The following is a 14,627-nucleotide window of genomic DNA, read 5'->3' on the forward strand; positions in this document are numbered from 1 at the left end:
TGACAGCAGCCTGGCAGTGTGGGCTCAGCAGGGAGTATGAGCAGTGGCTGGGCAGTGCTTCTGCCCCTGGGGACTCTTGCTATGCTGTCCCTGAGAAAGGAAGAGGACCCCGAGTTTTGGTCCTTAGGAAGGTTTAAGCCCTGCCAAAAGATCTCAAAGCTGCAGCAGGAAGACCAGTGCTGGTGTTTGTAAAAAAGCAATTCACTGAGGGGAAGCTGTGGGATTAATTATGCCTGCAGTTAGTGGATTAACTTCTGTAAAATTAATTTTGTATTGCAGAATGAGCTGGTCTTCTGAATTTTGTAGTATATTTTTCATGTTTTTAGAAAACACACAAATGTGATAAGGATTAATCTCATCAGGCAAGTTCTTTACTTGAGTGCAGGTTTCAGGTTTCATTCTACTGTATTTCTTTTTGCATTAGCAAATTCCCCTGAATTTTGGAAGGCAAATCCTCTGCCTCCATTGTCCACTGAAGGTGTCATGCATTCTTGTATAATACAGCTCTGAAAAATAACTTACTCTCATTTTTCTAAATGGTACTTTTGTGGTCAATCATGACCCATAGCAGAATTGGAAAGGTAATTTTTTCAAAACGAAAACAAGTGCAGGTTTATAAAGCAGTAGGAGGCTGTTTCAAATGTCAGATACGTAGACCCTGATCCTTATAAAGTTAGGCACCTAAATATTTTCAGTAACTTGGGCTGTATTTCTTTGAAGTGAATCATCATCTTGGAGGGTAAGTGGCTGTTGCTTTGTGCTGAAAAGCTCATGAAAGTTTCCCTTGAGAGGCTGCCTTTTTCTGAAGTTATATCACATAATTCTCTTGAGGTGTTTTGTATGGATGTAGAGGATTTTGCCTTTTCTTCATGAATCTTGGAAAACTTGATGCTGTTGAAGTCCCCACCCCTGGAATCTTGTGACTATGTGAATATCTCATACTTCCACTGAAAAAGTATTTCCTTGTACAAATGTGAAAGGACTAAGAACCCCCCCCCTTTTTTTTTTTTTTAAGAATCCACCATTGGTTATTTTGTCATTTTATCAATCACACAGAATCACAGAATCACAGAACGTTAGGGATTGGAAGGGACCTCAAAAGATCATCTAGTCCAATCCCCCAATGTTTAGCTGATCTTGAGACTTCTGTCTGGTTGGAACTGGCAATACTGCAGCAAGTAAAGATTTGTCCAGGCAGGAAATTGTAGCTAATCAGTGCATACCACTGCAATAAATGGTGCATATTGGCCTATGGTAAGATTTGTAATTAGGGTGCAATAACGAAAAACCAGTGAATTGTCCTCTTGCAGCATATGACCCTTATTTTGCCTTGCTTGAGAAAATTATTTCTGCACACACTGTAGTATGTTAAAATAATAAAAAAATATCTTTTGTGCCTTTATAGCTGAATTTTATCACTTTTTAGAGAGTCTTTATGGCTGTACAAAGGATCGTATTCTTTTGACACTAACTATGAAGGATAAGAAGAATGTAACAGTAATTCAGCTGTTTAATAAAGAATAGGTGTCTTGTCTGATCTAGTTGTCTAAATACCTTGTCTAATCGACAGTCAGTACAGAGAGACACCTCCAGAGGATGACACAATTGCCGCTTAGACGTCTATTTTAAGGTGATGAATCATTATATAGAGCTACTTATCTGTTCTCATTGGCTGTACAGGAGGCCCAGACAGGGAGCTTAGACAACACACTGATCTTTTTTAGACATAAGTGACGGTAATGCCCCTTTTGACAAGAACAGATAAGCAGAAAGTGCTGGGGCACACTGTGGCATGGGCATCTTGAAGGAGAAAGAGAAAGCCAGAAACAAAGCTGTAAATCCACAGCTTTCCAGATCCCTGTCTTTCTTCCCAATAGCAAGGCTGTGTCCAAGGCAGGGGGAGGGTGGAAGCCTCCTTTGCTGCTGACACTCGTGGAGTCTTGGCAGATGGTGTGGGGTTTGGTTGTTGGTTTGTGTTGTCACAGAAGTGAAATCTGACTGTGCATTTTCACCAGCTTGAGGCACCAAGGTTTCATCAGGTCGAAGAAAGCCAATCATACACGTGCAGAAAATCATGCCCTAATAAATCACAGAATCACAGAACGTTAGGAGTTGGGAGGGATCTCAAAAGATCATCCAGTCCAACCCCCCTGCCAGAGCAGGATCACCTAGACCAGGTCACACAAGAACGCGTGTAGGCAGGTTTTGAACGTCTCCAGAAGAGGAGACTCCACAACCTCTCTGGGCAGCCTGTTCCAGTGCTCTGTCACCCTCACAGTAAAGAAGTTTTACCTCATGTTCACATGGAACCCCCTATGGTCCAGCTTGCTCCCATTTCCCCTTGTCCTGTCATTGGACATCACTGAGAAGAGCCTGGCTCCTTCCTCCTGACACTCACCCTTTACATATTTATAAGCACATTCACATGCCTTATTTATAAAAATAATAATAATTTATAATAATCTATAATAATTTTTTATAATAAGGCATGTGAATGAAGCTTCTGAAGATAGGCAGTGATTCACGTGATCTCAGCTAATCCGCAGTGTGATTCTGTCAGCCACTGCCTTGCTATAGATGTAAGAAAATGATGATTGTGCTGTTAACACATTTAAAAACCCTTTTGGTCTGACTACTATGGTAATTTTTGAAAGCCTCACTGAGACCCAACGTAAAAATGCAAGCCCATTTCTTGCATCTGGTTTTGTGTAGGATTTCAAAATATATCTTTAGAACTTCAAAACCCTTTTTATAAATGTTTGCCAGTATTTTAAAACTGGTCTATGTATGCTGCCCTTTTGGCTTGACTTCCTTTGAGTGTTCATGCAGTGTTTTACAGGAATGAATGGGAAGCGAATAGACAGTGACTTTGGGAGTGCAGGAAAGCCAGCTCTGGGGGATGCTGTACCATGCTCTTGCAGTAAGTTTTGCCAGGTCCATGTAGCAGTGACTGCCTTTGGTGGGATATGGCAGGGGCTGTTGCTTCCTTCCATGGCCAGGGGCTCCCAGCTAAAGCTGGCTGAAATGCTTTGGGGGTGCACAACTGCTGCTCTCTAAACTCAGTAACTGCTGGGGGCAGAACCATGGTTCATTGAGAGGCCCAGGGCCTGTGGTTCAGGAGCAGAAATGATGCCATGTGGCCCAGCTGGACCATTAACCTGGCACAGCCGCTGCTGGACTCTGCAGGGAGTTCTTCATGACATGAAACTTTCCTGCAGCTTTGCAAAAGCCTGCTTTAATCATTGCCAAGAATGGACATAGGTAGGAAGTTGTAGTTTACTTGTGGACACTTCATGGGCGGAGACCACCCAATTTTCTCAGCTGAAATGGGATCGCTTTAGTGGTAATATTTTTAATTTGACTGCCAGGGTTGGAGCCTGGGCATCCCTGTGGAAAGCAGCTCATGTGGGCTTAGCAATAATTGGAGAATGTAATGGCTGTGTTACTCTCAAAATGGTGAACGGTTAGATGGAGAACTTCTAGTTCCACCATTGGTGTGACATTTTAGTATGGGACAGCTTTTGAGTTTAAGACATCTTCAGAGCTGGCAGTAAATTTTAAAATCTCAGGATCTAAACTAATCTCTGAGTTTTATTACTGGATAAGCTTGAAGTTCATTTGCATGTTTAGAATAATGTTATTGTCTGTTTTTATTGTAAAATGCTTTGAATTCACAAAGCTGAATGTAAATGAGCATTTTTACTAAAATTTTGTATGCAGTGATAGTATCAAAAGAATTTATCTTTTGTGGGAAAAAAAAGTTATTGATTTCATTTTAGACATTTCATCCTTTCATATTTATGGCCTGATAAATTTTCTTTTAAAGCATATAGTACAGTTTTTGGAGTGCCAAAAAGCACTTATACCCTCCTCTGATATTTCATTTTCATAAATCTGTGAAGCTAAACCTGTAAAGTCTCACTCCTGTGAAATGCTTAATTCCACACAGTCTATGTTTTAATTAAATCGGAATGCTAAGCAGAAAAAGAATTGGGTGTCTTGAATACGAATTAATAGGTTTTGGCCCATGGTCAATGTGTACTCTGCATGGCTGGAAGCAGCAGCTGCTTTTTAGTTACAGTGAACTTCATTCTGGCCAATGATTACAGAACTAATATTCGGACATTTCAGCAATTTTCAGCCTTATGCAAAGAGCAAACAGTGTTTGCTTCAGGTTGCTTGACCAACAAATACTGGTACAGTTGCCATGATATATGTGACCAGAAAATAAAAGCATAGCTGATGCTTTCTGAATGTTGTCTTCAGCACTGATGAGTGTTGTGTCATTCCTACAGGTACAATCACAGTATGATTCTGAATATGATTCTGAAATATGTTAAGTATAACATTTTTCTCTGAGCAATTTTCATTCTGTGAATGCACTTTCATGCAGACAGTGAAAGCCATTTAATGCATTCTTCTGCTCTTTCTATCAAAGATAAAAACTTATACGCGTTAGGTTGAAGCATTAACATTTTTCTCTACATCGGGCTCCTAAGGTAGAGTTGAGTATCCGTGTATTATGCCAAATTTTTAACTAACATAACTCTGTAAGTGCTACACGTTGGTTTGAGTGCAACGGCTTCAGTAGACATGCCCTGAGGATGTAGTTTGTTATACCTAACATAGAATTAACTTGTGCATCAGTGCAGTTGGAGCACATTAGAGAAGTTTATAAACTTGACATATGTTTATTTCACAGAACCTAGAATAACTCAATCTTGAGAAATGGTCTCAGAAACCACTTGGCTCAGTGTTATATGAGGGTATCACCTGCATCTGATTTCTTAAGCAAATGTTCTGCCTTAAAGGGATATGGGCCACGCAGGCAGAAAAGAGCAGTTGGTTGAGGGAATTAAGTAAAATGTACAGGAAAGCCAGAAGCATTATTTCAATCAACTTGAGCAGAGTTAGTGCCAAGATCTTGACTGTTTAAATCATTGCCAGCAACATCCATGGAAATATGTGGCTTGTTTGGTGTTTCCTTAAGCAAAATGTCTTAAGTTTTGACCCTGATCCATCTCCTGACTTTGATGCTTGTGGCTTGCTTGTTGAGAGATTTAGTGAGTGGAGAAAACCTATCCTTTCTGTTCCTCTCCATTTGCAGGAGCATCCTATCTACCTAAAGCTATGGTTTATTCAGTTCTGATTTAACCAGATACCTTCTTTCTGTATCACGTATCATGAGCACCACATTATCAAGAAAGAGCAAGAAAGTGGGGAGATTTAAGAAACTGTAACAGGGATTATCAAGGACAGGCCAGCATGTCTGATAGAAATCGTATGGTCCGAATAAGGTGCTCGGGCAATGATTAAAGGGCATTATGACAGCCAAGGAATATTTGAGAAGTGTGAAAAGGAAGCAAAGAAATGGAGTGTAGTACCTTCTGTACGCTAAGTTGTATTTTTAGAAGTGGATGACTGCAAGGGAAACCTGATAATGATGTGAGGAATGTGGCTCCCAAGGAGGGGAGGAAAAGCTCCTCACTTGGGAGTTTGGAAACTGCAGCAGGTAAAACGTTGGTGCCAGATAAAATGTACATCAAGAATAAGATCTCATGTTCAGGAGGGTGGTTGGGATCATCTGGCAGGTGTTTTCCTTCTCTGTCTCTTGTGCTGCTTCAGTTAGGGTTGAATACACCCTGGCAGCTGCATTGAAGCCCCTTGGATATGTAAGAGGGGTAAGATTTGTCTGCACGTGCTTGACTTTTCTGAGCTCCTTAAGATACAGTTCCACATTTGATGGTCTCATGTGAAAGAGAAGCTTTAGAATACTAATGCCTGATGTAAATAATTCATTTTTGTAAATGTTTTGCAAGCATACATCTTAAAACAGGCAATTTGTTCCTTTTGGAGTATTTAATTAGTATTAGTATTTCATTAGAAACAGTAAAGTGTTGATGAACAGCTGTAGTAATAAAATACTTATCAATTTGTAATTACAGTTGAAGAAATTTTCACTTAAGCTTACATGAATTCAGAAGAAGGTAGGGATAAATATTTTTAAAATGTCTAGAGTTAGGCTGCTACAGCAATAGTTTATTGCTTTGGAATATCAGCAGATTTGATGATCAGAAAACGTGTGATGCCCTAAAAAGAACCTAATTTTGAGTGATCTTTGGTTTTAATTCTAGTTGAAAAACCTTTAAAAATTAACAAGATGGCTTAGATACATTTGTCTATTTATCGGTCTTTCTTCCTGATTATTGATTTCCTATTTTTTTTTTAAAAAATCTGTGTGCAGTTACTTTTTAAAAAAAATTAGTCAGGTTATTTCTAGCGATTTGGACAAACTACAGTACAGGGTATAGAGCTGTTTATTTTCTACCTAAACCAAAACAGGAAAGTGACATAAATGTTTTGATACTGACCACATTTTACAAGCGTGAAGTTCTAACAAGTATGATGTATCTGTTTTCAGAAGAAAAAAATAGTCCAGGTTTCACAGTTGACTAGTACAAGCAGAAGTTAAAAGGTAATTAAGACTAATGGAAAAGCCCAGGAGCTTTATAGAAAAAAAATAGGGGATTATTAGGTAATTAAGACCTTTCTAAGATTTGGAAGCACTTTTTAGACATAATAGAGATTGATTCAGTGGTTAAAGTTCCATAGAAATGTTACCAAATATTACTAATTCTGTGGGATTGTTTAGCTTTTTTTTAATTGTATGAAGCAGAACCTTCTTCAGCAAGTGGTTTATTTAAATTCAGAGCACTTTCCCAGCAACAAGAAGTTTAGCATCAGTACAGCAGAATCAGGCTCTGTGGTTTGTGCCTGTAGGGCTCAGCAGGATCGACTCATTGCATTTTATAGAATTTAATAATAAAGGTTTCTTATTTATTGAGGTCCTTATTGATTTGAGTACTAATAATAGCATTGGAGTATAAGCAGTACTTTTAGATTCTGTTTTTCCATGTTATCATGCTTACTAGAGTTATTTAAAATAACTTTTTCAGATACATTATACCCAGGATTTTGACAACGTATTATTTAAACAACGTGTTCAATCTCAATATTTAGGAAAAAACCCCGTAATTATAGCAATTACAGAAGTAAATTTCAAATCTGCAGAGTTTCATTCTTATGATAAATATATTGAGAGTTTTGCTTATTATGTTTAAGCTACACATGTAAAATAACCTTGCTAAATTAAAGAGCAATTACTTGGTTTATCATTGTTTGCCTTTAAAATATCACCATCTTGAAAAAAAAGAGAAAGAACTTGTGGGGCAGGACTTTACACACTGACTTTTTGGAGGACTGTTGTTATGAATATCACCAGAGCTCAATGGATAATCAATTAGATCTATGCTTTCTTTGCAGCTCTTTCGAAACACTTTTTTCTCCGAGCCCCGCCATTCTACTCAGCGTGCTGCGGTGGGTCCTGTCACCACCCTGCATCCCCCACTGCTTTTCCAAGTAAGTTTTTATGCTTCATCAGTAATGCTTGAGTTATTCTGTAAACCAGAGCAGCAGGATTTAATGTGTTCTGGAAAACTAATTGGTGATGCAATGGCAGCAGCTAATTCCTTAGTAAAATCACAGCAATCCCATTCAGAGGGTTTCCAAAGATTTACCAAACTTAAGTACACTGAGCAATTGTGAGAGGTTTCTAATGGCATTGAGACACCCAAACAGAGCTAACCCAGGAAAACTCCTTGTTTTTGCCAGAAAAGATTCTTTAAAATCAGTAGCTCTTTTAAAAATCTGTCTCAATAAACGTTTGCAAATAGGAAAAGAAAAGAGCTGAAAGATCTTAAAAGGGATGCAGCATTTTAATGTGTCTTAGGGATAAATTATGATTCAGGAAGCCCTAGCATTATTTAAATAAAACAGTCATTCTTTTCATATCAGTCAAATGCATGCACATGTTTAATTTATTTTTCTTTTTTTTAATTATAATGTAAAAAGCTGAAGAAGTGAGTTGGAGAGAATTTTGGCCAGTGTACACTATATGTTCAAGATTAAGACATGGCACAGACTTCCATTTAATCCACATCTAAATTTAACCCTGATTATGAAGTTTGAGTGCCACAGTGTAAGAATGGGTATTCATGATTTTATGTGTTTATGGCTCAGGAATACAAACAGAAGAGGCATATCCTGGTCCTTCAAAGTTGAGAAAAAACACAAACTGCCTTGCAAATGCGAATGAAAATTGGAGCTTATGCCTGCTCTAGCCTATACTTTTTATCACAGTTGCATTCAATCCCTTCTTGACTACGTGCATGCATTTTATGAATGTTTCAGAAGGGCAGTTGCTAAGTTGAATGATTCTTGACAAGTGAGGCAGCAAATGCTGGCAGTTTAATGAGCTGCAAGTTTCTGAGCACCTCTTTAGGGGGCTGACACTTTCCCACAGAGCGTTTTACATGGCCCCGGCTCTCCCACAATGGCTGACAGCACCATGACCAATCACCACTTTCACTTTACTCATCCACACGCGACCTCACCACAATTTTTCACTGTGCAGATGAACTTTAGGAACCATTTCATATTGAAAAGGCCTGGGCAAGGGTCAGTTGCCCTTTTGTATGGCCATAAAGCAATACTCTATGTGCCAGTCTTTTCTCCTGTCTCACATTCCAAGAGATTTTCTGGACACCATTTAAAGCACTTGACTGAAAAATAAAGCAGTGAATGAAACTGACTTTTATAGACTCATTCTAGCTCATCTTCCCATATAACCCTGTCTACCTGAAAGGGGATTTAGTGGATGAGCTGAGTGTATACAGGGACTTGCTGAATACATAGGCCCATTATCAACTGCGGGGATTGTTTATTAACCAGAACTGATACACTACTGTTTTGGAAGTGACCTATTAATTGTCCATTTAACTAGAATGTATTGAATTCAAATGGAAAAATGGAAACCATGACTAAAGCTTTTACTTGCTCCTTCAAGGTGGTCTCTGCCATGAAGGCAAATGAAGATTGTTCCACAGATTAAGGGGACATTTATCACTATATATTAGGATACAAAGGAAAGACTTAAAAAAACCCAAAGCAAAACAAAAATCAAACCAGCAACATAGGACATAGTTGGTAACAAATTCAGATTTATGTCAGCAGAGCACGAAACCATTTGATGGTCATTCAGAGCGACAGGCTGCAAACTGACTTACTTAATTTTGATGGAGTTGTATGAATGACTGCCTATCCCTCGGTACTGAGAAATCCTTTAATCTGCAAACTGAAATTTAGTTTTTATGTGAACAGTCTCAATGCACTTTGGAATAGGGGGTATTCTTAAAAAATTCTCTAGGCTAGTCAACTGGGGGTGGCTTCATTATTCCAAACACGAGCTTCAAATTTTTTGACCCACTGGCTGTTTGCTAAATGCTTGTGAGTATTCTGCTCACCGTTACATTTTGTTTAGTTAGGCTTTTAAAATTAGTCAGATGCTGTGCTTTAGAGTGTATAGATTCTTCACTATTAAATTAGTCTAATACAGGTGCTAAACTGTATTCCCTACATACTACCTGTACGGGAATTAATCGGTGCCTTGAGGCTCTGGCAGGAGGTTTTTTCTTTGCTGATTGACTGTTAACGACCAGCCAGGCAAGACAAATTTTAAGAGGTCACATAATCTGGCATCCTCTGTCCTTGGCTGACAACTCCATTATGGCGCGGAGGGCAGGAGGCAAGAACCAGCCCTGTCACACCTCTTCTCTCGCTGGTGTCTCTGGTTCCACGATAGGGATGAGAGAAGGTACCAGCACTTCTGCTGCAAGACTGTACTATACTAAACTTGAGAATGGCTGATGATTCATCAGAAACTGCTGAAGAAAAGGTACCTAAATTCACCAAACTCCAGTGAAAAGGACAGAAAACATGCTTAAGGAAGAAGGGCCAGTGTTTACCCCCAGGTTCATGGGCAGGATGGGAGCTTGGGGTGGGAGTCATGAGGGGTCTGTGCACTCCTTGGAGAAATATGAACCCAGCTTGCCCTTGGCAGTAACCTCCATTGTGGCATTTTGACTTCTGTTCTGCAGATAGTTTATTTTGCTTTGGATGGAGTCTGACTGTGTCTCGCTGTGTCATAAATATCAGGACAGTAACCAGTAGGTTAGGATTTTTGTATCTGATCTCAAATATAATTTTGAAAATTGAAATCCGTCAGTATAAATTTAGACTTCTTTCTATCATAACATTTAAGTCATAATAATTACTTTTTGCCACAGGCTCTTTTGTGGGACAAAAGTAAAAATGGGTTCTTAAGGTGTAGAAAAATTCAAGAAAGGTCTGTCTAGCAGAATGCAGTGGTCCCTAAATCAGTAATGTTTGACAGTGGCAGTGTATTTTAGGAAAAGATCATTGTATACTTGCTGAGCTTCTAATATTCTTTCTCTATTGGTCACAGCTGGAGGCAGGATACAGGGTTAATGTATATAATATCAAACGAGTCACACATGCACCACGCAAGTATTTATTCAACTTTGCAAGACATACACTTATATACATTAGTTTATCAGGATTATACATACACAGTTCAACAATATCCTCAGTGTATGTGTGTTTGTTTCTCTGTGGGTGTTTAAAGATACACATACTTATGTGCATATATGTATAATATACAGAAGTTAAAATGTGATGTAGCCCCAAGGAACAGTTTGTGAAAGCTGCATCTGGATTTAATTAGTACTTTCAAGAGCACTGTATCTATTGAATAAATGTAGTAAATTCCCACCCCCTATTACAGCTGCCTAGAATAAATAGACCTTTTCATGAAAAAATATGTGATAATTTAGAGAATCTGCTTTGCATGCGGAATTTGCCATTGGCTTTCATACAAAAATGGTCAGATCCTTGACAGAGATTGCACAGCAGCACACCTTTGCAGCTGCTGTAACTATAACCAATCTTGGCAACCTAGGTCCACGCGCATGGGAAGGGGGACAACAGGAGGACATCTTGCACTCATAGAGTGTGGCTTGCATGCAATATAAACCAAAGCCACCTTCGTGCACAGCAGCACACCTTTGCAGCTGCTGTAACTATAACCAATCTTGGCAACCTAGGCCCACGCACATGGGAAGGGGGACAACAGGAGGACATCTTGCACTCATAGAGTGTGGCTTGCATGCAATATAAACCAAAGCCACCTTCGTGTTGTCCTCTCACAGAAAGATCGTTGGTGTTGGTGGCTGTATAGCCATGGCACAGGGTGCTGAATCCAAGGGTAGCTCTTTCCTGGCCTGCTTGAAACTGCCCTGTGCAATTATCACATCCAATGCTTGACGACAGGCCCTGTTCCAACTCATCTCTGGTGCTGCTCCCTGGGAGAGCATCTGGGAAGCTGGGAGTGCTGGAGGGGTACCAAGCCTCACCAGGGACTGCTCCCCGTACACCACATCCTTCTAGGGGAGAGGGAGCATGGGAAAGCACTATGGCTTTAGGCTTTATTGGGTGGGATGAAGGCAAGAGATCTGTCTGGATTTGGATTTTCTGTGCTCTTTGTGAGGCCAGTGAGCTAAGGGACAATGCAAACACTTCTACATCTCCACTGCAGCTGTTTACCCCAGTTTTGAGGCTGTTGTCCAGGGTAGGGTTCCCTCTAGGCATGGATCAAGGGGATGTGATTGGATTCGTTGAAAACTGCCCTCCCAGGGCTTGCTATGAGATGTCAAGGGATTAGAAACCAGGCTGAAAGGAGTAAGTTCAAGTACTCCCCAAATCCTGTAATAAAGAAATTGCTGTGGTTTCCAGAATAAGTGAATGGCCAGGGATTTTCTGAGAAATAGTTAACTCTGAAAGCCTTTCGTTAGTAAACAAAACTAAAGAAAGCGTATTTAGTTTCTTTGGATCAGTATTACAGACTGGTTTTATCTGGTTCTACATTTCACACAAAGAGAAAATAAACTCCTAGGAAAATATACAGCAGTTTACTGAGGAAAGATAACGTGTAAAGGAAAATATTTGAATTTTACAGTATCATGGGTTCTGTGGTAATGTTCCTCTATGAACTCATCTGATTTACTTTTTACCGTGTCAAGGGCAGACTTTTGACCACTGACAACACCTCTAGATCCAACTAAGGATTTAGTCCTTAATGAACATGACTGAAGCATTACGACACACTTGTAACACCAACAAATCAAAAGTGGGACAGTAGTCTGCTAGCATTAAAATGAACAGCTCTTAATATTTCTCCAATATGCGTTAGCTATTATTTGAATCTCTCATCCTTTTCCACTAGGAGAGGAAAGTGTCCTGCCTCTTCTGACCCAGGAGTCCAACTCAAAAGCCCGGAGAGGTATATTAAGAAGAGCTGTCTTTTCCGAAGACCAGAGGAAAGCTTTGGAGAAAATGTTTCAGAAGCAGAAGTATATCAGTAAAACAGACAGGAAGAAACTGGCCATTAACCTGGGTCTAAAGGAGTCTCAGGTAAGGAATGACAAAACATCTGTGACTTGCTGCCTTTTTGAGGAAAAATCTTTAAAATGGCTTTGAAGGGGTGAAATTGAACAGCACAGAGGTGGCCCTGAACTCCTTCTCGGAGCAAAGACCTCAGTAAATCAATGGCAGTTTTAACTAAGGTATGCTTGAACAGGTTCCTAGTTTATTTTCTGAAGGTGTACATTCAAAAGTTGATTTCTCTATTTCCACACAAAGCAGGAGAAACATGACCTTTGCATTTTGTTTTCAACTCCCATTTTGCTGTCTGACAGAACCCCCTCAGGAGCTTTGGGGTAGGGAGCTATGCTCCATCCCGCATAGGCAGTGATCCAGGCAGAATACAGTAGAGCACAGGGCCCTCCTGCAGTCCTCTGACCACCCTTTGTGCTCGCAGATGAACAGGTAGTGACAGTGTAGTCAACAGCACTTGCTCTGGAACATTCTGCCCCAACAGACAGGCAACCATCCCTACAAAAAAAAACTTAGTTGCACAAAGAAGGAAATCCTGGAGGCTGAGGGAAACTGTAGAAGGAAAAATTTTGCAGGGTGACCTTCTAAAATGCTCCCACTAGACTGTCCTTTTTCCAGTCTAAGCCAAATAATGATCTGTTTGAGGTGGTGAAAGTTAAGGAGAGTATTTGGCTGGGCCGTAGTAAATAGTGATAGGAAAATCCTCAGATAATGTCAATCAGTGAGCTTCATTGGATCTACTGTAACAATGAATAAGGAGGGAATATGAAACTAAGGGGATGAAAAGAAATAAAACGTTGGGGCAAAGTTGTTTAAAGAATGATAATAAACTCTCATTGACTTGCAAACAGGTGAAAATTTGGTTTCAGAATCGAAGAATGAAATGGCGAAACTCCAAAGAAAAAGAAGTGCTTTCAAACAGGTGCCTCCAAGAAGAAGGTCTTCAGGAGAACTACCTCTCGCGGTCCACCATGAATTTTACCTCCCCGTGCCCATCTGTGTGGGAAGTGTCTCAGGAGCAGGCAAGTCCACGGTGGAGGGAGAATTGTCCAGGAAATTCGGAAAGACTGACTAGTACACAACCACCTCCAAGAGCAAATTCATCGCAGAGCCCACTGTATTTGTATCCTGACCAAGACACTGCAAATAAGGCAGTCACATCATCAGCCTAAGGAAATAGGGGCAGTTTGTAAATTGAGTGGAGAGCACAGGCTTCAAATGAGCAGTCTTCTAAGACTAACAATATTTGGACATTGTAAAGCTAACCAGTTTATGCCGCATAAATTTTGCTAAAGTCTAACACCATTAAAATGACCAACAACTAATGATTTAAGAAGTATTCTTCAATACTCAGTCTTTTCTTGTGTCTTTTCCAGTCTTGTACTGACCTTAAAAGTGAAATAGGAACTGATGGTAAGTAAAATGAAGTGAAGAGCATGAAGCTGAAGTTGTGCTCTGATTTATACATCTGCGCTGTATATGATATTCATTAAAAACTTACTGATAGAGAATCACTTTTATCTCTCATTGCACTCAGACCAATTGATTTCTTTTGTGCACAAGATAAGAGTAACCCTTTTTCCCTCAAGATAGTAAGTTGTTTTGGGTTCCTTATGAAATTCACTAGATGACACAATAGGTTCATATTAGACAAACATGAGCATTTTTAGTATATTTTCTCTATCTGTCCTCACCTGTATCGGTATGTGGTTAGTTTTAAATAGCATGGTCACAGGTCAGCTGCTAACCCCAGTAAAGATACTAAAAGACAACCAACCAACCCTATAAAATATTCCATGTTTAGGTCGCTTTGATTTGAATGCATACTGAGGAACGCAATTTGCTAGCTCCTGTCTTTTCTCCTGTGGATGAACCCTCCAGCATTCTTAACGCTGAATTTCAGTGGCTTTTGCCAGATTGTTAGTGCCATCTCTTGTAGGCTCTTCTGTATTTCAAAGCTGTGATGGCAGTATGCAAAATTGTAGCCCAAATGCACTAAGCAACACAACTATAATTGGAAAAACTGTCTCTAAAGCCATGTCAGAGAAGTATTTAAGGAGATGGCAAACCGTAGTAGCCTTATTCCTATTTAAACTTGTGCCAATAAGTACACGTTAGCATATGTCTGTATCAAAGACAGGACAGCATTCTGTGTAATACAAGCAGCCTTAAATAATATTATTAAAACTGCTTTACTTAAAATGATTTGCTTCATCCACTTTAAGGAAATCACTCTATGAATTCAAGTATCATTTTTT

General features: G+C 39.6%; 1 protein-coding gene across 1 annotated transcript; it reads left to right on the plus strand.

Annotated features, from left to right (window-relative positions):
- Positions 1 to 7,326: 7,326 nt before the first annotated feature.
- LOC104541628 (homeobox protein DBX2) lies at positions 7,327 to 13,957 on the plus strand. Its single transcript, XM_010185738.1, has 3 exons — positions 7,327 to 7,419; positions 12,200 to 12,387; positions 13,221 to 13,957. The coding sequence occupies exons 2-3, from the start codon at positions 12,310 to 12,312 to the stop codon at positions 13,539 to 13,541; spliced, it is 399 nt and encodes a 132-aa protein (XP_010184040.1). The 5' UTR covers positions 7,327 to 7,419; positions 12,200 to 12,309; the 3' UTR covers positions 13,542 to 13,957.
- The last annotated feature ends 670 nt before the right edge of the window (positions 13,958 to 14,627 follow it).

Source organism: Mesitornis unicolor, unplaced genomic scaffold (genome assembly GCF_000695765.1).
Source record: "Mesitornis unicolor isolate BGI_N332 unplaced genomic scaffold, ASM69576v1 scaffold45555, whole genome shotgun sequence".
In the NCBI taxonomy this organism is placed as follows: domain Eukaryota; kingdom Metazoa; phylum Chordata; class Aves; order Mesitornithiformes; family Mesitornithidae; genus Mesitornis; species Mesitornis unicolor.